The 20,461-nt window shown below is 44.7% G+C and overlaps 1 protein-coding gene across 7 annotated transcripts in view; it reads right to left on the bottom strand.

Moving 5' to 3' along the window:
• The window catches only part of GFM2 (GTP dependent ribosome recycling factor mitochondrial 2), a 119,769-nt gene that overhangs the window by 22,494 nt on the left and 76,814 nt on the right, over positions 1 to 20,461 (bottom strand). For 6 of the 7 annotated variants that reach the window (XM_063963855.1, XM_063963851.1, XM_063963852.1 and 3 more), the window contains exons 10-17: positions 15,691 to 15,876; positions 15,175 to 15,255; positions 13,509 to 13,657; positions 12,977 to 13,117; positions 3,224 to 3,323; positions 2,564 to 2,750; positions 2,351 to 2,427; positions 1,144 to 1,282 (exon numbers count right to left, since the gene is read on the bottom strand). In XM_063963855.1, the coding sequence (XP_063819925.1) occupies positions 1,144 to 1,282; positions 2,351 to 2,427; positions 2,564 to 2,750; positions 3,224 to 3,323; positions 12,977 to 13,117; positions 13,509 to 13,657; positions 15,175 to 15,255; positions 15,691 to 15,876 (1,060 nt within the window). Of the gene's footprint in view, positions 1 to 1,143; positions 1,283 to 1,382; positions 2,090 to 2,350; positions 2,428 to 2,563; positions 2,751 to 3,223; positions 3,324 to 12,976; positions 13,118 to 13,508; positions 13,658 to 15,174; positions 15,256 to 15,690; positions 15,877 to 20,461 lie in introns of those variants that run through there. The other variant, XM_063963857.1, reaches the window with a different exon arrangement.

Genomic DNA, 20,461 nt, shown 5'->3' with positions numbered 1-20,461 from the left:
TTTAGAAAACAGACCATCACAATATGTCCCCCTCAGGTAAACCTCTGGAGCATACCTTGCAACTTACAGGAGCTTCCAGAGTTTTACTGTCCTTATTGTTAGACATTGTAATAAAGCAACAATCAATCAGTCTATTAGTACGATGAAGCCAGACAACTTGTGGACAAAGTACACAACCAGTGTCAGAATACACAAACTTGTGAACTAAATCCCGGTGTACGTGACTGTAATACAGTAAAATATCCGTATAATGATAAGTATTGTGTACACTATATTAGAGGACCCTGACGCACCTAGTCTCTTCGGGTATAGAATATAGTGATAGCTACCTTAGATGGGATACACATGAGAGTGAAACCATACAGCAGGTACAGGCACACACAGTAACAGGCAATGCAGAGATTATTATAAGCACAATACAACTGCACTGGCCCAGCATCTCTGTCAGGAACTGAGGGAGAGTGTGAGGCAGCTCCAGGGCGGGAAATCTGCGAGAGAATGGTGCCCTGGGTCGGGGGAGGGGCTACAGGTCAAGCGCCGGCTCCCCTATGCTGGACCTCACCGCCGGTACTACGGAGCCTTCACAATAGGGGCGTTAGTACACCCTACCTGTACTCCTATGCCCTGGTGGATATAGTGGGGTCCCTGCTCGGTAACAGTGTCCACGCCAGCATAGCAGTCAGTCTCCCTAGACTGCAATAAGGAACGCGATTTTGTGGCGGGTCCCGCCTGGGGGACAATCTTACCTCCGCCCTTCGTAGCAGCCACGCGAACCAGGAGAGTGTCTCCACCGCAAGTACCCAGGAACTGAGCCACAAGAGTATGTGACGCCGCTTGGGAGGTGACGGAGACGCAGCACTGAATGTCACCTTGACATAACAGTGCTGCGTCCAGTCTTCTTTACCTTTGTCAGGGCTGCCCAGTGCAGTCCACCTGTTAGGTGACCTGCTGCCTGCAGGCAACACTCTAAACTGAGCTCAGTGCCTGGAGGCGGGGTTATAGAGGAGGCACCAATGCATCCTGGGACAGTCAAAGCTTTGCCTGATGGTGCCTCTGGATCCAAGATCCCGCTCTACACCCCTGATGTTTTCCATGTGGAACAAAGTGTACCCCGCTGCAGAAATATGTATTGTGAAATTGTACCTGACGTTCGGGACGAAGAGAGAATGGTTTCCCTGTATGCAATCTGCAGAGGTCCTAGGTAGGTCTCCAGTTTATACTCCCTCCGTATACGGTCATGGATGATCTCTATGTGAAGTTCACCCATTCCACAGAGAATCAACTGTAATTCAACACGGCAAAGAATGAAATGCAAGAACGGATTCACAAACTATAAACCACAACAACATATAAAGCATTAGGTGATATATGAATTTCAGATGTGCCCTAGCTTCATCACAAGTTTGGAAACCCATAGGTAATAACGAACAGTTTAGGTTTCAACCTAGATTAGCATTTCCTGCCGCAAGCACCTATTCTCACTTTCTCTCCTCTCAGACCCTTTGTGAGCCCTCAGTAATTAGGTTTCATCCCAACATTCCACTGAAAACTGCAATAAAAAAAGTGAGCAATGATCTACTTACAGCACACTCTAAGGATCACTACTGTCTGCGCATCCACCAGGACCTCTCTGCTGCTCCCTCAACACTGCTAATAAATTTCTCCTACACACTTCACTAGATTGGTCTTTATCATCAGTTCACTTCATAGATATCTTCTTTTTCAATGTCTCTGCCTGTACCCTCTGCTATATTGATTGATGTCTGACTACTACCTAAACCTACATGTTCAATACAGAGCTCCTTTATCTACCCTCCACTGCCAGGCATCAAATCTCCCTTGCCGTTCATGACACCGCAATTTCATCAGTCTACCAATCCTGCTGCCTTAGAGTAGAGATTGGGACAGCCGTGTACTGAGTCACGCCTACTCCACTTGCCTCAGATCTGCCCTCTCTCAGATTGTAAGCCATCTCACGAACACGGCCCTCCCTACTCATTGGTTTAATTTTTGAATCTCTCTGGTTAATTCTTGTATATTCCTGTCTTACGTACGTCCTCTTCTTCCACACTGTCTGACACTGTAGCGCCTTACAAATCAACAATAAGAATAAAAAGGTAAGGCGGCAGCTATTCCAGTAGCCACAGTGGCTCAATATTGTATTTGTCCTTGAAGAACATGACCAGCTACAAATAAGTGGGGCCTATTTTATAAATTATTATCCTGCAAAAACAGATTTAAAAATAAAGAATAGAACAAGTGTGAGAGAAGCTTCTTGCTTTCAGTATGGATATTCCTGCCAAATTACATACAGCTAGAAGTCCTCAGTTTATATGCAATAAATTCTTACTTGGCCAGAGTCCGGATCAATCTTCACTTTTAAGCTCGGATCTTCTAACTGAAGACACTTTAGTGCATTTTCCAAATCTAGGTACAAATATAAACAATAATCCAAGTATAAAACAGGTTGTGTTGACATTACACAACACAAAACAAATAAACTTTATGCAATTATATATCATTTTCAATTCTAATTTTTTTACACATCTAGTTAGAAATGTACCAGGTTGTTTGGCTACAGAGGGAGGTTCTATAGTACAGAAGAAAACTGGTTCCGGAATCTCTACTCCAGCCAATACAAGGCTCTCCTGCGCATTTCGGTCCTTGTTCTTCTCTCCAACCCTTCCTGCTCGGCGAGCGGCGGCCGACGCAGCTGCTTTGGAGGACACAATGGTGTCTCCCGTTGCCGTCTGTGACAATAAAATTACAAGTTTATGGGAATATATACCTCTACACCAATAAGTAGTCTGGGAGGTGAAATTTATAATTAACATGTTCAATTCCAAATTATATTCGGATCACCAGAAAAGATAAAAAATGAATGACTGGAAAAGAAGTTAAAAATAAAAAAACTTTACATGAGGTTTGCAATAGGAGTGAATTATATTTCCACTAATGGATAAACTATTCTTAGTATCTCTTTAGTGAATTTGTTTCAGTACAGGGAGTTTGTAAAGCAATAACCATGCTGTACTATGCATCTTTAGAAATGCAGCACATTTTTATCATACTATATTGTAAGCAACCAAAATAAAGAGTTTGTAATAATAAATGCATTACCCTGCGCATCCCATGCACAGACTACCAATAGTGATGCTACACATTGTACACGAGAAGTGCAGGGGTACGGCTGCACAGGAAAACATACAGGTATTTGGCTAACCTCTTTAAGGCCGACAGTCAGAGCAATATTTCCAGGAGATAAGGAGGATATTTCAACCTGCTGGTCAGCAAAGGGCAAGAGCAGCCGACTCATCCTTTCCCTGAACAAGAAACATAGGACATGATAACAGCATAAAGGGAGAATTGTACCCAGTTATCTTATAGTATAGCACTTCCTACAGCCTTTACATTATTTTTCACACCAAGTAGAAAGGACATGTGGCGCTACCATAAATTTTAACACCTCATAGGTAATAGTAAAATCCCAAAGAGTCTAAAATTATACTTAATACAAATACATCCTTTTGAGATGGAGATCCGTAAATCTATGAAATGAGAAAAAAGGAAACAATAGTGCAGCACCAAATGATATTCTGCCTTTTCAGTCCCCTTTATTAGTTCCACTCACATGGACAAGGAATATATTTCGCATATCATCCACATAAGGCTGTTTCTTCTTAAGTCTGAGATCTCACTCCGTGATACTAAAATTTGAAACCGATGTACACTACATAGTGCAATAGAGTCTGGATAAAATACACAGACTTTAATAGATAATTACACTCACATTTAATAATTAAAAACAATGCATGTATCACCACAATCTGGTGTTTCACCAACAATGGAATTCCCACAGTTCACCGGTCCCAGAAGCCTGTTGATCCCAGATGGAGATGATCAGGTTAGGTCTTTCAGAGTCCTGGTGCAGGGTCACAGCGGTCCAATTGGTGTATTGGAGCAATTCTACATACACCAATTGGACCGCTGTGACCCTGCACCAGGACTCTGAAAGACCTAACCTGATCATCTCCATCTGGGATCAACAGGCTTCTGGGACCGGTGAACTGTGGGAATTCCATTGTTGGTGAAACACCAGATTGTGGTGATACATGCATTGTTTTTAATTATTAAATGTGAGTGTAATTATCTATTAAAGTCTGTGTATTTTATCCAGACTCTATTGCACTATGTACATCGGTTTCAAATTTTAGTATCACGGAGTGAGATCTCAGACTTAAGAAGAAACAGCCTTATGTGGATGATATGCGAAATATATTCCTTGTCCATGTGAGTGGAACTAATAAAGGGGACTGAAAAGGCAGAATATCATTTGGTGCTGCACTATTGTTTCCTTTTTTCTCATTTCATAGATTTACGGATCTCCATCTCAAAAGGATGTATTTGTATTAAGTATAATTTTAGACTCTTTGGGATTTTACTATTACCTATGAGGTGTTAAAATTTATGGTAGCGCCACATGTCCTTTCTACTTGGTGTGAAAAATCTGTGTTCTTAAAATCTTGGTGAAGGATTTTCTGAAGGTCCATAGGCGGCTACTGTAATTAGCGCGGTTTGGGAGTATATCTTTTGTTTTGGTTCTGAGCCTTTACATTATGCTGCACTTATCAATATGAATGGAGGCTTTTATTTGCTTCATTACGATAACCTGACGGTCTCCACATAGCAAATATATCGCCCAGCTCAGGAACCCTCCTGTTACCTGAAGTTGGGGGGCATATAATGCTGTGATATTATTGCTGAAAGCAGAGCACTACACTCCATCCAATCCTCTTCAACAAGTTTCTATAGGCTATATGGGAGAGGGGGGCAGCCAATCACAGAGAGCATTTCACTACTAGATTTTGCAAGGATTAATCTCTTCTCACAAAGGGGGACATTTAGTAGAAAATCGCACTTCCAATGCGATCTTGGCGCAATGTTACCGCCCAAGATCGGACTGCAGAACGCAATTTTACCAGGCAGATGTATCAATTTACACACCCGCCTCTGAGAGGAGCCCATCTCTGCTATATGCTCTGTGCAGTACGTGCGCAGTCTTGTTGACCATGCCATTCACTTTGGTCATTGCTGGCAGAGGGGTCTGGGGGAACCCTGCAGAACTATACCCGCAATGTGTAGCCCATAGGCTACTGTAATGTTCAGATGGAGGTAGCTGCGGGGGCCAATATCCGGAATGCAAAGCATTCCGGATATTGGTAAATCTGGCAGCATCGCAACCCATAGAAATCCCTGTCTATTAAAGAAGAGAGTTTGATACGATGATGAACAGTTATGATGCCGATAATCATTATGGGGACAGTGAAATGCCGATGCTACTATGGTGACACACTTCTAATGCTGCTAAGCGCGTCTCAAAGAGTACAGCATTATAGGTTTAGACCTGCTGGTAAGCAGCATATCTTAATTTGTAACACTGTCCCCTTTAAAATAGGATTGTAATAACTACCGGTAAATCCTTTTCTCTTAGTCCGTAGAGGATGCTGGGGTCACTTCAAGAACCATGGGGTATAGACAGGTTCCGCAGGAGACATTGGCACTATAAGACTTTCAAATGGTGTGACCTGGCTCCTCCCTCTATGCCCCTCCTCCAGACTCCAGTTATAGTAACTGTGCCCAGGGAGACGGACATTTCGAGGGAAGGATTTATTGTTAAACCACGGTGAGCATCTTACCAGCTCACATCTCAAGCATGCCGCAGAACGTTGCATTCAACAGAACACAAGCCAACGGCATGAAGAATTTGCAGCAATATGCTGACAAAAATCGTAACACAACTTGTGTGTAACCACAACCAATAACTGCAGATACAGTACGCACTGGGACGGGCGCCCAGCATCCTCTACGGACTAAAAGAAAAGGATTTACCGGTAGGTATTAAAATCCTATTTTCTCATACGTCCTAGAGGATGCTGGGGTCAGTTGAAGAATCATGGGGTTATACCAAAGCTCTAGAACGGGAGGGAGAGTGCGGATGACTCTGCAGCACCGATTGACCAAACATGAGGTCCTCAGCGGCCAGGGTATCAAACTTGTAAAACATTTCAAAAGTGTTTGAACCCGACCAAACAGCTACTCGGCAAAGTTGCAATGCCGAGAAACCCCGGACAGCTGCCCAGAACGAGCCCACCTTTCTAGTAGAATGGGCCTTCACCGATTTCGGTAACAGCAATCCAGCCGTGGAATGAGCATGCTGAATCGCACTACAGATCCAGCGCGCAATGGTCTTCTTGGAAGCAGGACACCCAATGTTGAACATACAGAACAAACAGAGCCTCTGTTTTCCTAATCTGAGCCGTCCAGGTGACATAATTTTCAAAGCTCTAACCACAGCCAGAGACTTTGACTCAGCGAAGGCGTCAGTAGCCACAGGCACCACCATAGGTCGGTTCCTGCAGAAAAAGGACAACACCTTCGGCAGAAACGTTGACATGTCCTCAAATTCAGCTCAATCTTCATGGAAGATCAAATAAGGGCTCTTGTGAGATAAGGCCCCTAACTCAGACACCCGCCTTGCAGATGCCAAGACCAACAGGATGACCGCTTTTCAAGTGAGTAATAGCAACTTCACCTTCTGTAAAGGTTCAACCACGTGATTGAAGGAATTGCAACACCACATGAAGAACGCAAGGTGCCACTGGAGGCACAAATGGAAGGTAGACGCGCAACGCGCCTTTCACGAAAGACTGAACTTCCGGAAAGGGAAGCCAATAGTTTTCGAAAGACAATCGCCAATGCTGAAAACTGGACCTTAATGGAGTCCAATTTCATGCTGCATTCCCTCCAGCCCGTAGGAAATGGAGAAAACACCCTAACAAACTCTTCCGTTGAAGCTTTCTTCGATTCACACCAAGACACCTATTTTCACCAGAGACTGTGGTAACGTTTAGACGTTACTCCTTTCCTGGCCTGAATAAGAGTGGGGATGACTCCCTTGGGAATACCCTTTCGGGCTAGAATCTGGCTCTCAACAGCCATGCCGTCAAACGTAGCCGCGGTAAGTCCAGGTACACGCACGGGACCTACTGTAGTAGGTCATCGCGAAGAGGAAGAGGCCCAGGATCCTTTTTTTTTTTTTTTTTTTTAACTCCTAAAGATCTGGGCATCAAGCCCTCCTTGGCCAGTCTGGGCAATGAAAATTTTTCCCCAAACCTCATTCTTCTTATGATCCCAATAACTTTTGGGAACAGTGGAAGTGTAGGGGATACATACACTGACCGGAATAGCCACTGGGTCACCAGTGCATCTATTGCTATTGTCTGAGGGTCTTTTGACCAGGAACAATATTTCTGAAGCTTCTCGTTGAGACGAGATGTCATCATGTCTATTTGAGAAACTCCGCAAAGACTTGTCACCTCTGCGAAGCCTTCTTGGTGGAAGTTCCACTCTCCCGGCTGGAGATCGTGTCTGCTGAGGAAGTCTGCTTCCCAGTTGAAAATTACAGACATGTTTTCCTGCCCAGAGGAGGACCTTTGTCACCTCTGCCATTTCCGCTCTGCTTTTTGTCCGCCTTGCTGTTACATTATCCAACTGGATCTGCACGGTATGAACCTGGAGAAGATGTACCGCTTGTTGAAGACCTTTGTAAATGGTTCTCAATTTCATACGAAGGCAGGCTTCCTGACTTTAGCATTTTCCGTGGAAGCTTTTCCTTGAGTGACAACTCCTCAACCTCGGAGACTTGTATCCGTGGTTACCAGGACCCAGTCCTGAACTCCGAACCTGCATCCCTCTAATAGGTGCGAGCTGTGTAACCACCACAGGAGTGAAATCCTGGCTTTCGACAACACTTTACCAACAGGTCCCACTGGAATACCCTGGCATGGAACCTGCCAAACTGTATGGCCTCGTAGGCCGTCACCATATTTGCACTGATGGATCGACACTCTTGATGGTTTCAAATCTAGTATTACCATTTTCTGGATTTCCAGAGCCTTTTCCACCGGAAGAAAAACTCTCTGAACTACCCTATCCAGAATCATTTCGAAAAACAAATAGTCTTTCCTGGAAAATTTATGATCCAACTGTGTTGTTGGAGTATGGACAGGGAGAGCGCGATGTTTGTACCAAGCGCTCACTGGATCTCGCCTTTATCAGGAGATCTTCTAGATAAGGAATTAAATTGACACCTTCTTGACGCAGGAGGACCATCATCTCCACCATCACCTTGGTGAAAACTCTCGGCGCACTGGAGAAAACCGAAAGGTAACGTCTGGAATTGCTAATGGCAATCCTGAACCGCGAATCTCAGATAAGCCTGGTAAGGAGGATAATGGGAACATGCAGGTAAGCATCCTTTACGTCAACTCACTCCCTGTAATCCCCCTCCTCCAGACTGGAAATCACTGCCCCCAGTGATTCCATCTGGAACTTGAACCGTTTCAAGTAGAGATTCAGATTATTATTTTTTTATTAGGTTCAGGATCGGTCAGACCGAGCTATCCGGTTTCGGAACTACAAAGAGGCTTGAATAAACCCCCTTCCTTTGTTGTGACCCAGGCACCAGGACTATGCCCTGGTCCTGACATAAAATTTGAATTATTGTTATAAGTGCTTCTTCTGGAAGAGACGCTGGCAAGGTCAATTTTAAAATTCGGCAAAGGGAAAAGTCTTGAAACTCCAGTTTGTACCCCTGGGACACTATTTGTAACACCCAGGGATCCAGGTCAGGTTGACTTCAATCCTGACTGAGCAGTTTTTAGACGTGCCCCCACACGAGCTACTTCCCGCGAGGGATCCCCAGCGTCATGCTGTGGACTTGGCAGAAGCAGGAGTAGACTTCTGTTCTTGGTAACCTGAAGCCGTTGTAGACATCTTCGCGCTGTACTTACCGGGCCGAAAAAGGACTGCATGTGAGGGTGATCTTTTTGCCAGTGCAGGTGCAGAGGGCAAAAATATCGACTTACCTGCGGTAGTCGCCAAGACCAACGTCTCCAGTCCCTCACCAAATAAGGCCTCACCTTTGTATAGGAGATCCTATATATTTTTCTTGGAATCTGCATCCGCGTTCCACTGGCGAATCCCCAACGCCCGCCGAGCCGATACTGCCCTGGTAGCGGCTTGTGAACTCAAAAGTCCAATATCTTTCATTGCTCCTAGCATGTATGCGGCAGCGTCTTTGATATTTCCTAACTTAGGGAGTATCTGATCTTTATCAATCGTGTCAATTTCTGATGACAAGCTTTCTTTTTTTTTTTTTTTATAATGCGACACACCCACGCGCAAGCAATAGTGGGCCTGAGCAGTGCACTCTTTGCAACATAAATGGATTTTAATTTAGTTTTCACCTTTCGAACGCCGGCTCTTTTAGTGAAGCCGTGTCAGGTGCAGGGAGAATTACCTTCTTTGTCACCCTAGACAGTGCACTATCTAACACAGGGGGTGACTGCTGGGAAAGCAAATATTAAGCTCATAGGAGGGAGTCTTATTTGATCTATTTCCCTGGAATCCCTATCGGTGACACAGAACTCAGAGTCCGTGTCGGTAGCAGTAGTCATAACATTTGTAAACGGACTTTATGTGACCCAGAGAGGGTCGCCTGCAGATGGAAGAACAGAATGTTGACAAAACACATCTTCTACATATCCAGCATGCAGCATTAGACATAGCCTTATCTAATCTTTGATATGACGCATACTACCACGTATTTCTTTCACCCATAAAGGCTCTTGGTGTGTCGTGTCAAAGTCAAAAATATTACATAGAGAGAACATACAAACCACACACACATTTAAGTCGCTATACTTGCAAATATGCGCAGCGAGCACAGCAATATATGGAAACACACGCATTTGCTCGGACATGGCACGGAGATGGATTCGGCGCTTGTTTCATACAGTACATGGTTATAATAATGTCAAGCACCAGACATCATGGAGATTTAGAATTGGCTGATGAATTGATGTCATGAATATGTATTATCTGAACAGAACCAGATGCGCCCATCATGTTTGGTATTGAAGCAAGCAGAATGATGTGTGGGTTAGTTTGATGCTGGTTGTGAAGTTGTGGGACATTGCAGCGGATAGATATGATTATATGTATAAAAGCTAAGATCACTTTGTTAGATGAACAATGGATGATCAAGCCAACCTTTTACTAAGATTTTCAGGGCTGAACCTGATTAACATATACAAAGGAGAGAGAGAGACCCCTCCCCTAGGAACAGACACACAGGAGGATAGTTCCTGTCTGGGGGGGTTGGGGGTCAGTTTTTGCTGGTGGCCTCAGAGAACAGATGTAATGAAGCTACACTCAGAACAAAGCACTCAGAAGCATGGCTGGATCATCACCAGGCACCAAAGGCTAAGTATTGAATTCACATGGCTAGATAAGGAAATATAGACAGATTGCTTTCTGGTTTAAATAGGATATTGTAACTTGGTTGTGTGATTGTTGGGTGTTTGTGTGATAGATCTGGGAATCTGTGATGGTAGCTGGGACATTAGACAACCTGTAGCATAGCATTTGTGGTATTTGTTTGCCTATGGTGATTTAAAATAGATTGTACTGGTTAGTTATAATATATATCTTGTTAATCATAAATACCACCATGCAGTTGCGTTTGGGCATGTGCTTGTGGCAGTGGCGGGCTGAGATGTGTGGTTACATTGTGATCTGGTCTTGTGATGAATATGCTCTGGTTATTGAGATACTGAAGTTGTTTGGAATGTGAAAGTGAATAAGATGGTTCTAGGAAGTTGGATTGAAATTGTGAAAGGTGATTTAGATGGTTTGGAATTGTAAAATCAGAACATATGCATTGTTCTGAGGCTTGGACATTTTGGAATAAAATGGAGTCTTGTGTCTTCTGCTATGTGATTGTGGTGTAGTAGAGAGTGCCATGTGTTTGGACCTGCAAATCTAAAATGGCTGCTGCCGGGTATTTTCCCCTCCCCCTTTCAACCATGTGGTGCAGTCTTTGGAATCATGGGAGCTTTAATAAAATGGAGTCTAGCTTCTGTCCCATGCGGTATTGTAGGGTTGTGTATATAGGGACTGCCAGTATGGGTAAGGTCAAGTATTTTCTCCACAAAGATTCTCAGCATTGAATAACTGTGCAGCGATTGTTCCTCACATGTGTAAGCTTCTCTGCAATCATATTGTCTGTATTGTTATGGTGAGCCATTTCTCTCTCTCTCTCTCTCTCTCTTCCCCTCTCTCTCTCTTATTTTCCCTTAAATAGTATTGTATTGTATTGTATTGTATTTCCTGTGTAGTTATCTGGTTAGGTAGTCTATGTTATATTGTAGTGTATGATTTGTATTTGTATTAATTCTTTTGCAAGTATATCATTCATAATATATATATTAGGCGTTGGACCCTGAGCACGGTATCTGTGTATTTCTTATAGTGTTAAGTATTCTCAGAGCGTCGGTGACGCTCGAACAGCTTTAAAGGTAATAAGGTTATTCTGTGTTGCATTTACACTCTACCACTACACAGAGGTTTACAGTATAAGTACATTCCTTAAGGTATAGTTAAGGGAGTACCCTTGCGGTACTTTTTGCTCCAATTGCGTACTGTGTTCTTTAACCTTTAACGTGTTTTTAATAAGATAAATATTTAGCTTTGTTAGTCGGTGGCATCACCACCTTACCACTCTTTGTCCCTAAAATGGCTTCCTCCAGGGAGGAACTCCCTGCCTCAGACATGTCCCACACACACTCACAGACACACTGGGACCAGACCTCTGTCAGATGGACACAGAAAGGAAAAGCCAGCTCACACCCCAGCGCCAAGAACACCCACCTGTGAAACATATCATTGAAAACAGACCTGCAGCGCTTTTATACATAATACAAACATCATATACATCACCCCCTCCCCCCTTTTTGCACCCTGATACATGTCAGTAGTGAAGGGAGGACCAGCGATTCTCTTGTGAGGAAGCCCCGCCCCCGTAATGGCGCGCTTCACCCGTTCTTAAATCAATAGTTAATTATACTGGCGGGGGTAGGACAGTGTGCCTTTTGCCATAAACAAGGATTTATGTTGCCCAGGGTGCCCCCCTGCGCCCTGCAGCTGTCGTGTGTGTGTGTGTGTGTGTGTGTGTGTGTGTGTGTGTGAGGAAGAAGCTCCGGCCCCTTAATGGTGCGCTTCTTTCCCGCAATTTTCAACAAATATTTATACTGGCGGGGGTTAGGACAGTGCCTTGGCACTAATGTCCCCTCTTGCCAGTGTCAAAATGAGGATTTATATGCTGCCCGGGGCGGCCCTCCCCGCGCCCTGCACCCTGTAGTGCTGCTGAGGGAGCATGGCGCGAAGCGTGCAATCGCGGTGCGGTACCTCAGAATGCAGTCACTGAAGTCTTCTGATCTTCTTCTACTCACCTGTCTTCTGACTTCTGGCTCTGCAAGGGGGGTGACGGCAGGCTCTGGGAACGAGCATCTAGGCGTACCTAGCGATCAGACCCTCAGGAGCTAATGGTGTCCTGTAGCCAAAGAAGCAGAGCCTTTAAACTCACAGAAGTAGGTCTGACTTCTCTCCCCTAAGTCCCACGAAGAAGGGAGACTGTTGCCAGCAGTCCTCCCTGAAAATAAAAAAACCTAACATAAGTCCAAGTCTTTTCCAGAGAAACTCAGTAGAGCTCCACAGAGTGCATCCAGTCTCACTGGGCACAGATTCTAAACTGGAGGAGGGGCATAGAGGGAGGAGCCAGGTCACACCATTTGAAAGTCTTAAAGTGCCCATGGCTCCTGCGGATCCTGTCTATACCCTATGGTACTTGAAGTGACCCCAGCATCCTCTAGGACATATGAGAAAATGTGAATAGCACAATTACAAGTGTATCACGAAAATGGCGCCAGCATTTCACGGTCCCCATAGAAACTGTCTATATCAGGACCATCGGCAATCATTACTCTGGAACTGGCTAATTTCAGTAATAACAGTGGCCAGGCTTACAGGAAATACATTAGAACATGACGCATGTTCCCTAATTACAAATACACACGTGCAGTTTTTGTTCACATTGTGTATTGCTGATTGTGCCTTCATCGTTCCTGAGTAAATCCGGACAAAGACCAGGGGTCCACGCTGCCGATCATGCAGAACCTTGAATGCCAGGGCACATAGGTCATCCTTGTACCAGGACCTGCAGGGAAGGCACATATCAGACACCTGTGATTTTAATTAGAGCATTCACTATTCATTACACCCTTATTTTGCATTTCACTGCTGTGAGAGTATTGCTGTTGTGAGAGGCTAAAACACCACCAATAAGGATAGATCACAATCAGGCATGGGGAAAAATGTGAGTGAACAAAAATAGGCCCATGTGTCATCTTCTGGCTGCAATGAAGCCAGTATTTATCTGGGTGAGTAACAGAGGCTGGGCTACTACAGCCACATGTGTGACGTGCTGACTTGGAAGCCCCATCTTTTCCCAGCTGCAGAGGTTTAGTAGGTTGAAGCGTTGCTCCCTACAGCCACAATCAATAATGGTTGGTATCCTGTTCAATCACACCTGTTCCATTAATACTCACATAAAGTCATGAGAACAGTCATCAGGAGACGGCAAATACAGTGTGATGGCATCCAACAGAGGCTGGACCCCTTTATTCTTCAAGGCGCTGCCACACAGGACTGGAACTGCCAGGTGACCCAGAGTGATCCTGCGTATAGCAGACTGTAACTACACACAAGAACAGGTACAAGTACGGGCTTATTCTGACGTATATAGTGATATTCCACAGTATTCATTGTGTCAATTAATTCAACCTCTTGCAAACACAACAAAAACGAAATGGGGGAAATAAAATAATTTAGATATTAGGTTTCTGCACATCATAAAGGCCTCAAATGACTACAGGGGAAAACTTCAGCACTGGTGGTCCAATAGTCTATTAATAGTAGTCTAGGAGTGGGAATGTAAACATTAATATTAGCCAAACACTTGCATTTGAAAGCAAGATAAAAACAAAAGTAATTCCAAAACATATTGTACAGTGCAATAGGTTCGCTAGTGAGATGCACATAGATCTAAGGTTTACATTTACAGCTGTTATGGGTTTCCTGGTTTTGGTTCATCTTTATAAGCATGGTTTATAAATGTACAGTATACAATACAGAACACCATACATGACTGAAAGATCTCAAATTCCATGGTTATTTAATTTTCTATACTATGCTTGCACACAGCAAGTGTCTATGGGAATCTAGAATCATAACTTTTCTGTTCATAGTGACAAAACTAGGGCTGAACTTTTTCTACCATCCAAGGCCTATGGGTCACATTGCAGAACTTTTCTTACTACGTTTTCCTCTTCTAAAGTCTTTGAGGGGAATTCAAATTGTTTAATCGCGTCCAATCTCCAGTCTAAAGCGACGGGAGATCGCGAATAGTGGCAAAACCCAACCAAACGAATGGGCGCGATGCGTATAGTCCCATTTGGGCACCCATACGGGTCATGTTTCGTACATTTCAGCTCGCTAACCCCAGAGGTAGCGAGCTGAAATGAAGGTCTGGCACCCCTCGGCAGCAACATTTGAATAGCTGCCGGCATGCGTGCACGGGGACCAGCGATAACATTTGAATACCACCCATTGAGTTTTTACCAATAAGGACTCACACTGGTAGGGGTGGAGGGGCAAACTAACAGCTGTGTAGGAGGAAGTCTAAACTGCACAGGAAATGTCACTGGGGAATGCCTAGGCTTAGCCAACTTGTAACTGTAATTGCTGTGAAGCTTCAAGTGCATTCTAACCCCCATATGGCATATAGTGTGCTGGTATTAGGATGGGAGCCATTATTATGCCCTGATTTGTCCGTTTTGGCAGAATATTAGTATGCATTAAGTCTTCAGTGTCCCAGTAACAGACACTGGGGCTGGTAGCTGCATCTTAAACCATAACAAAGGGTAGTCTTATCACACATTATAATATATGGCAGACAGGCTTCCACAGAAGTATTGAGCCACACAGCTTCATAATAGGACATTTATGTGGTGCACGTTTGACCTTGATTTAAAGTAGTGCGGTCACACCTGCATGTTGTAAAACATATATACGTACGAATGATAACTGTACAAGAGTCACAAGGAATAATGATTAAATAGAGAAATACAGCAAAACAAAAACGTACAGTAGGCAACCACTGAATCAATAGAATCAACTGAAAAGCCAGAGGTTGGGCACAGTAGTAGGAGGTACCTTTTCCACTGGTACTAGAGTGAAATCCTCGCTGTGCTCCCCAAGGATTACGGAAGCAAACTCATCATCCAGATCAGCCACCTGTGAACAAGTATGGCAAATAACCAGAGTAACAATCCGCAATGCTTTCATACATTTCAACTATAAGAATAGATGTTAAAATAATAAAAAAAAAATAATCACTTAACTGTTTATCCATTAAAACACAATTATTTGCTGCAGGGGTAGGCAACTTGCGGCACTCCACCTGCTGTGGAACTACACATTCCAGCATACCCTGCAACAGCTTTGCTGTTATGGCATGCTCAAACTGTGACAGAGCATGCTGGGATGTTTAGTTCCACAGCAGCCAGAGTGGCAAAGGTTGCCCATCCCTGGTTTACTGTGTGATATTACATATGGAACGGACCAGAATACCTACAGAGAATCTGCGATTCTGGAGTCTTGTAGCATAAATGAAAATCATCTAAAATCACTATCTGCTTGAAATGTTGTATATTTACTTTAAAACTTTACTTGTTCTAATAAGGCATTTCTTGCTTCACTGGCTGATCTCTGAAGACCTGGGTCCTGGGAGTCTTTCAGAGGTTTCCTCTCAAATAATCTCCCACCATCCTGACTGGATCGAGGGCTCCAAGTGAGAGTTTCCATGCTCAGCAAATCCACCAGACCTTGGAATGATTTGCCTTCTCCTATTGGCAGCTTCACAAACAGAAACAGATAACACAGTAACTAGTTATTTCTCAGCTAAGATTTGTGTTTTACAGTTTACCACAGAAGGAATGAATTCCGAGGCATGCAAACAACAGAGTACAGAAAAACATTGCTCAATATTATAAACTACCAATATACTGACAATTACATTGTTCTGGAACACATGGTTCACTCTAGATGAGGTCTTCCCATTTCTTTTTTTTTCTTTTTTTTTGAGAAAAAGTTTTTATTGAATTTTATACTTTTAACAAGATATTCGTAAAGTATATATTACAGGTGTCACACATTGGCACATAACGCAGTTAACAGTTGATTAGCAGTGACAGAATATCTACCCATGTACAACAGCGAGTAAGTGGAGAATCAAACAGATATGTATGCCTATGTATGGAAAGCCATCAATAGGTAGTGTTATGCGTCTGGTATGTACCGTAGCTAAGGGCGAAGGAATATCTCTTAGTGGAACAATATAGCTTATAAAAGAGGAGCAGAAAGTAAACTTAACGATAGAAGTAGAAGAGAAAAGAGGCAAGAAGAGAAAAGAAGGGGGGGGGGGGGGAGAATTGGGGAGGGAGGTAGGGGAGGGATGGTCGGGCGGTCCCAGCCGCCTGGGCAGTGCGTCAGGTTATCCTTAGTTGGATAGGGTATCGTGATGGTTCCCATTATCTTATATGGTAGTTAGCGGAGGTTCAGCACCGAAGTGTGACGTCCAGGGTGACCACGTAGTGGTAAAGTTATCTGGGGTGTCCCGGAGAACCGCAGTAATACGTTCCAGTCTATAAGTTTGCCATATAGCATTAATGGTAGCAGGGATTGTGGGGGGTGACAGAGATTTCCAGTTAGCCGCAATTTGGCATTTGGCCGTATTTAGGATATGCTTAATTAGCTTCTGTTGGTGGCGAAGGGTGTGAGGTATTGGGCGAGAGAGCAGGGAATAGAGAGGTGACATCGGGATCGTCAGTCCAAGGACCTTAAAAATAAGTCTATGGACCCTGGTCCAATATCCCTTAATCTGCGGGCAGTTCCACCAAATGTGCAGCAGGGTTCCGCGCTGGCCACACTGACGCCAACATCTATCCGAGCAAGAGGAGTAAATTGAATGGAGACGTGATGGCACCAGGTACCAACGATAATATAATTTGTAGGCATTTTCTTTAATTCGGACCGAAATGGAGCTCGTGGAGATTTCCTGCCTAATCTCAGACCAATCATCTGGCGTCAGGGTTTCACCTACCTCCCGTTCCCACGCCATTTCGTGGGGTTCTTTCAGGGGCGAGTTGTGAGCTAACAAGATTTGGTATATAGTTGAGAGCAAGCCTTTAGTTGATCGGCAGGTGCAGCAGAGGGATTCAAAGCTCGATTTACCTCCCATGGGCGGTGCTCCGGGGGTAGAGGCAAAAAAGTGGCGTATCTGTAAGAATTGATAAAAGGTTGAGCGTGGGAGGGAGAAACGGGATTGCAAGTCGGCAAATGTGGGGAACGTATGTAGCGGAGCAATGTCCAGAAGAAAGAGTGTGTTATGGTTGGTCCATGAATCAAAAGCCAGGTGGTTCTCCCCTGGCGGGAAAGCAGGGTTGTTCCACAGAGGGGTGAGTAGAGGATGGAAGGAACGTAGCCGGTAAAGTCGTGAACAAAGGTCCCAGATGGAAAGGGTAAATCTCACTGTGGGCAACAGCGAGGAGGCGGGGGGACGACTATTCGGTCGACACCAGAGCAGGCTATAGGGGGAATATCTGTGGAGTGTGGTAGCCTCCAGATGTGTCCAGATTCTGTGTCCAGGTTTATCGTGCCAAAGGACACACGTGGTTAGGTGGGCAGCTCTATAGTATTTAAGAAAGTCAGGAACTCCTAGACCCCCCTCTAGGCGATGCTTTTGGAGGATTCTCACCTTTACTCTGGGCTTACGCCCTGCCCAGATAAATCTGGTAAGGTCTGCCTGGAGATTTTTAAGGATTGAGGTGGGAACGTGGATGGGAAGAGTTTGCCACAGATATAACAGGCGGGGCAGTAGAGTCATCTTAACGGCTGTCATCCGTCCAAACCAGGACAGGATATATTTATTCCACTTGGTCATATCGTGTTAATAGAGGTTAAGAGTCTGGGAAAGTTGGCAGCATAGAGACCAGAGTAGGACTTCGTTAAATAGATGCCCAGGTATTTGAGTTTATCAGCTCGCCAAGCACATGGGAAGGAGGCCTGTAGGAGCCGAAGATCTGGGTCCGCGACATGTAGGGCCAGGATTTCGGTTTTGTCTGGGTTAATGTTGTAATTTGAAAACCGGCTGTACGTAGCTATCTCCTCCATCAGATGTGGAAGGGAGGCAGATGGGTCAGTCAGGGTGAGAATGACGTCATCGGCATATAGAGCAATTTTGTGATTGTGGGTTCCCGACATGATACCAGATATGTTACGGTTCAGCCTAATTCTAGCTGCCAACGGTTCCATAATGAGGGCGAAGAGTAGTGGGGAAAGGGGACAGCCCTGTCGGGTGCCGTTACGTATGGGTAGAGGGTCGGAGGAAAGGCCATTAATTAAGATAGAGGCTGAGGGATTCTGATACAGCGATGTAACGCCTTTATAAAAGGCGCCATGCAAGCCCATATTTAGAAGTGTCTGTTGTAGGAATGGCCAGGCCACCCTGTCGAAGGCCTTTTCTGCGTCGAGGGCCACGACTAGCGTCGAGAGAGACTTGTCTTGTGCCAACTGGATGAGGTCGATGAGACGCCTAGTATTATCTGCGGCCTGTCTGGAGGGAATAAAGCCAACCTGGTCGGGGTGAATGAGGGAGGGTAAGAGTGGAGCTAGTCTGTTAGCCAGGATTTTGGCGAAAAGCTTTAGGTCAACATTCAGGAGCGAGATGGGTCGATAGTTCGAGGTCTTCCCATTTCTTAAATGTAGATCTGCCTGCTCTGTATTTTATTCTTCACCTGCTGGCTTCTCTCAGCGATGGCAGCCATCTTGTGTACTGAACCAATGTAAACAAGTTCACTAGGAACCATGACGCTTGCCTAATATTCCTAAGATACTGATTTCCACAAATATTGGTTCAGCACAAAAAGCCTCTGCACACAGACTTTAATAATTGTTGAATAATAAGAATTTACTTACCGATAATTCTATTTCTCATAGTCCGTAGTGGATGCTGGGGACTCCGTCAGGACCATGGGGAATAGCGGCTCCGCAGGAGACAGGGCACAAAAGCAAGCTTTTAGGATCACATGGTGTGTACTGGCTCCTCCCCCTATGACCCTCCTCCAAGCCTCAGTTAGGTACTGTGCCCGGACGAGCGTACACAATAAGGAAGGATCTTGAATCCCGGGTAAGACTCATACCAGCCACACCGTACAACTTGTGATCTGAACCCAGTTAACAGTATGATAACAAAGAAGTAGCCTCTTAAAAAAGATGGCTCACAACAATAATAACCCGATTTTTGTAACAATAACTATGTACAAGTATTGCAGACAATCCGCACTTGGGATGGGCGCCCAGCATCCACTACGGACTATGAGAAATAGAATTATCGGTAAGTAAATTCTTATTTTCTCTAACGTCCTAGTGGATGCTGGGGACTCCGTCAGGACCATGGGGATTATACCAAAGCTCCCAAACGGGCGGGAGAGTGCGGATGACTCTGCAGCACCGAATGAGAGAACTCCAAGTCCTCTTTAGCCAGAGTATCAAATTTGTAAAATTTTACAAACGTGTTCTCCCCTGACCACGTAGCTGCTCGGCAAAGTTGTAATGCCGAGACCCCTCGGGCAGCCGCCCAAGATGAGCCCACCTTCCTTGTGGAGTGGGCTTTTACAGTTTTAGGCTGTGGCAGGCCTGCCACAGAATGTGCAAGTTGAATTGTGCTACAGATCCAACGAGCAATCGTCTGCTTAGACGCAGGAGCACCCATCTTGTTGGGTGCATACAAGATAAACAACGAGTCAGATTTTCTGACTCCAGCTGTCCTTGAAATATATATTTTCAATGCTCTGACAACGTCCAGTAACTTGGAGTCCTCCAAGTCGCTAGTAGCCGCAGGCACCACAATAGGCTGGTTCAAGTGAAAAGCCGAAACCACCTTAGGGAGAAAATGAGGACGTGTCCGCAGTTCTGCCCTGTCCGAATGGAAAATCAGATATGGGCTTTTGTACGATAAAGCCGCCAACTCTGAAACTCTCCTGGCTGAAGCCAGGGCCAGTAGCATGGTTACTTTCCATGTAAGATACTTCAAATCTACCGATTTGAGAGGCTCAAACCAATGAGATTTGAGAAAATCCAAAACTACCTTTAGATCCCACGGTGCCACTGGAGGCACAATTGGGGGTTGTATATGTAATACACCCTTGACAAAAGTTTGTACTTCAGGCACTGAAGCCAATTCTTTCTGGAAGAAGATTGATAAGGCCGAAATTTGAACTTTAATAGAGCCCAATTTGAGACCCATAGACAATCCTGCCTGCAGGAAATGTAGGAATCGACCCAATTGAAATTCTTCCGTTGGGGCCTTCTTGGCCTCACACCACGCAACATATTTTCTCCAAATGCGGTGATAATGTTGTGCGGTCACTTCCTTCCTAGC

The sequence above is a fragment of the Pseudophryne corroboree genome, chromosome 1, assembly GCF_028390025.1.
Source record: "Pseudophryne corroboree isolate aPseCor3 chromosome 1, aPseCor3.hap2, whole genome shotgun sequence".
NCBI lineage: Eukaryota > Metazoa > Chordata > Amphibia > Anura > Myobatrachidae > Pseudophryne > Pseudophryne corroboree.
This window is presented reverse-complemented; position numbering and strand designations above follow the sequence as displayed.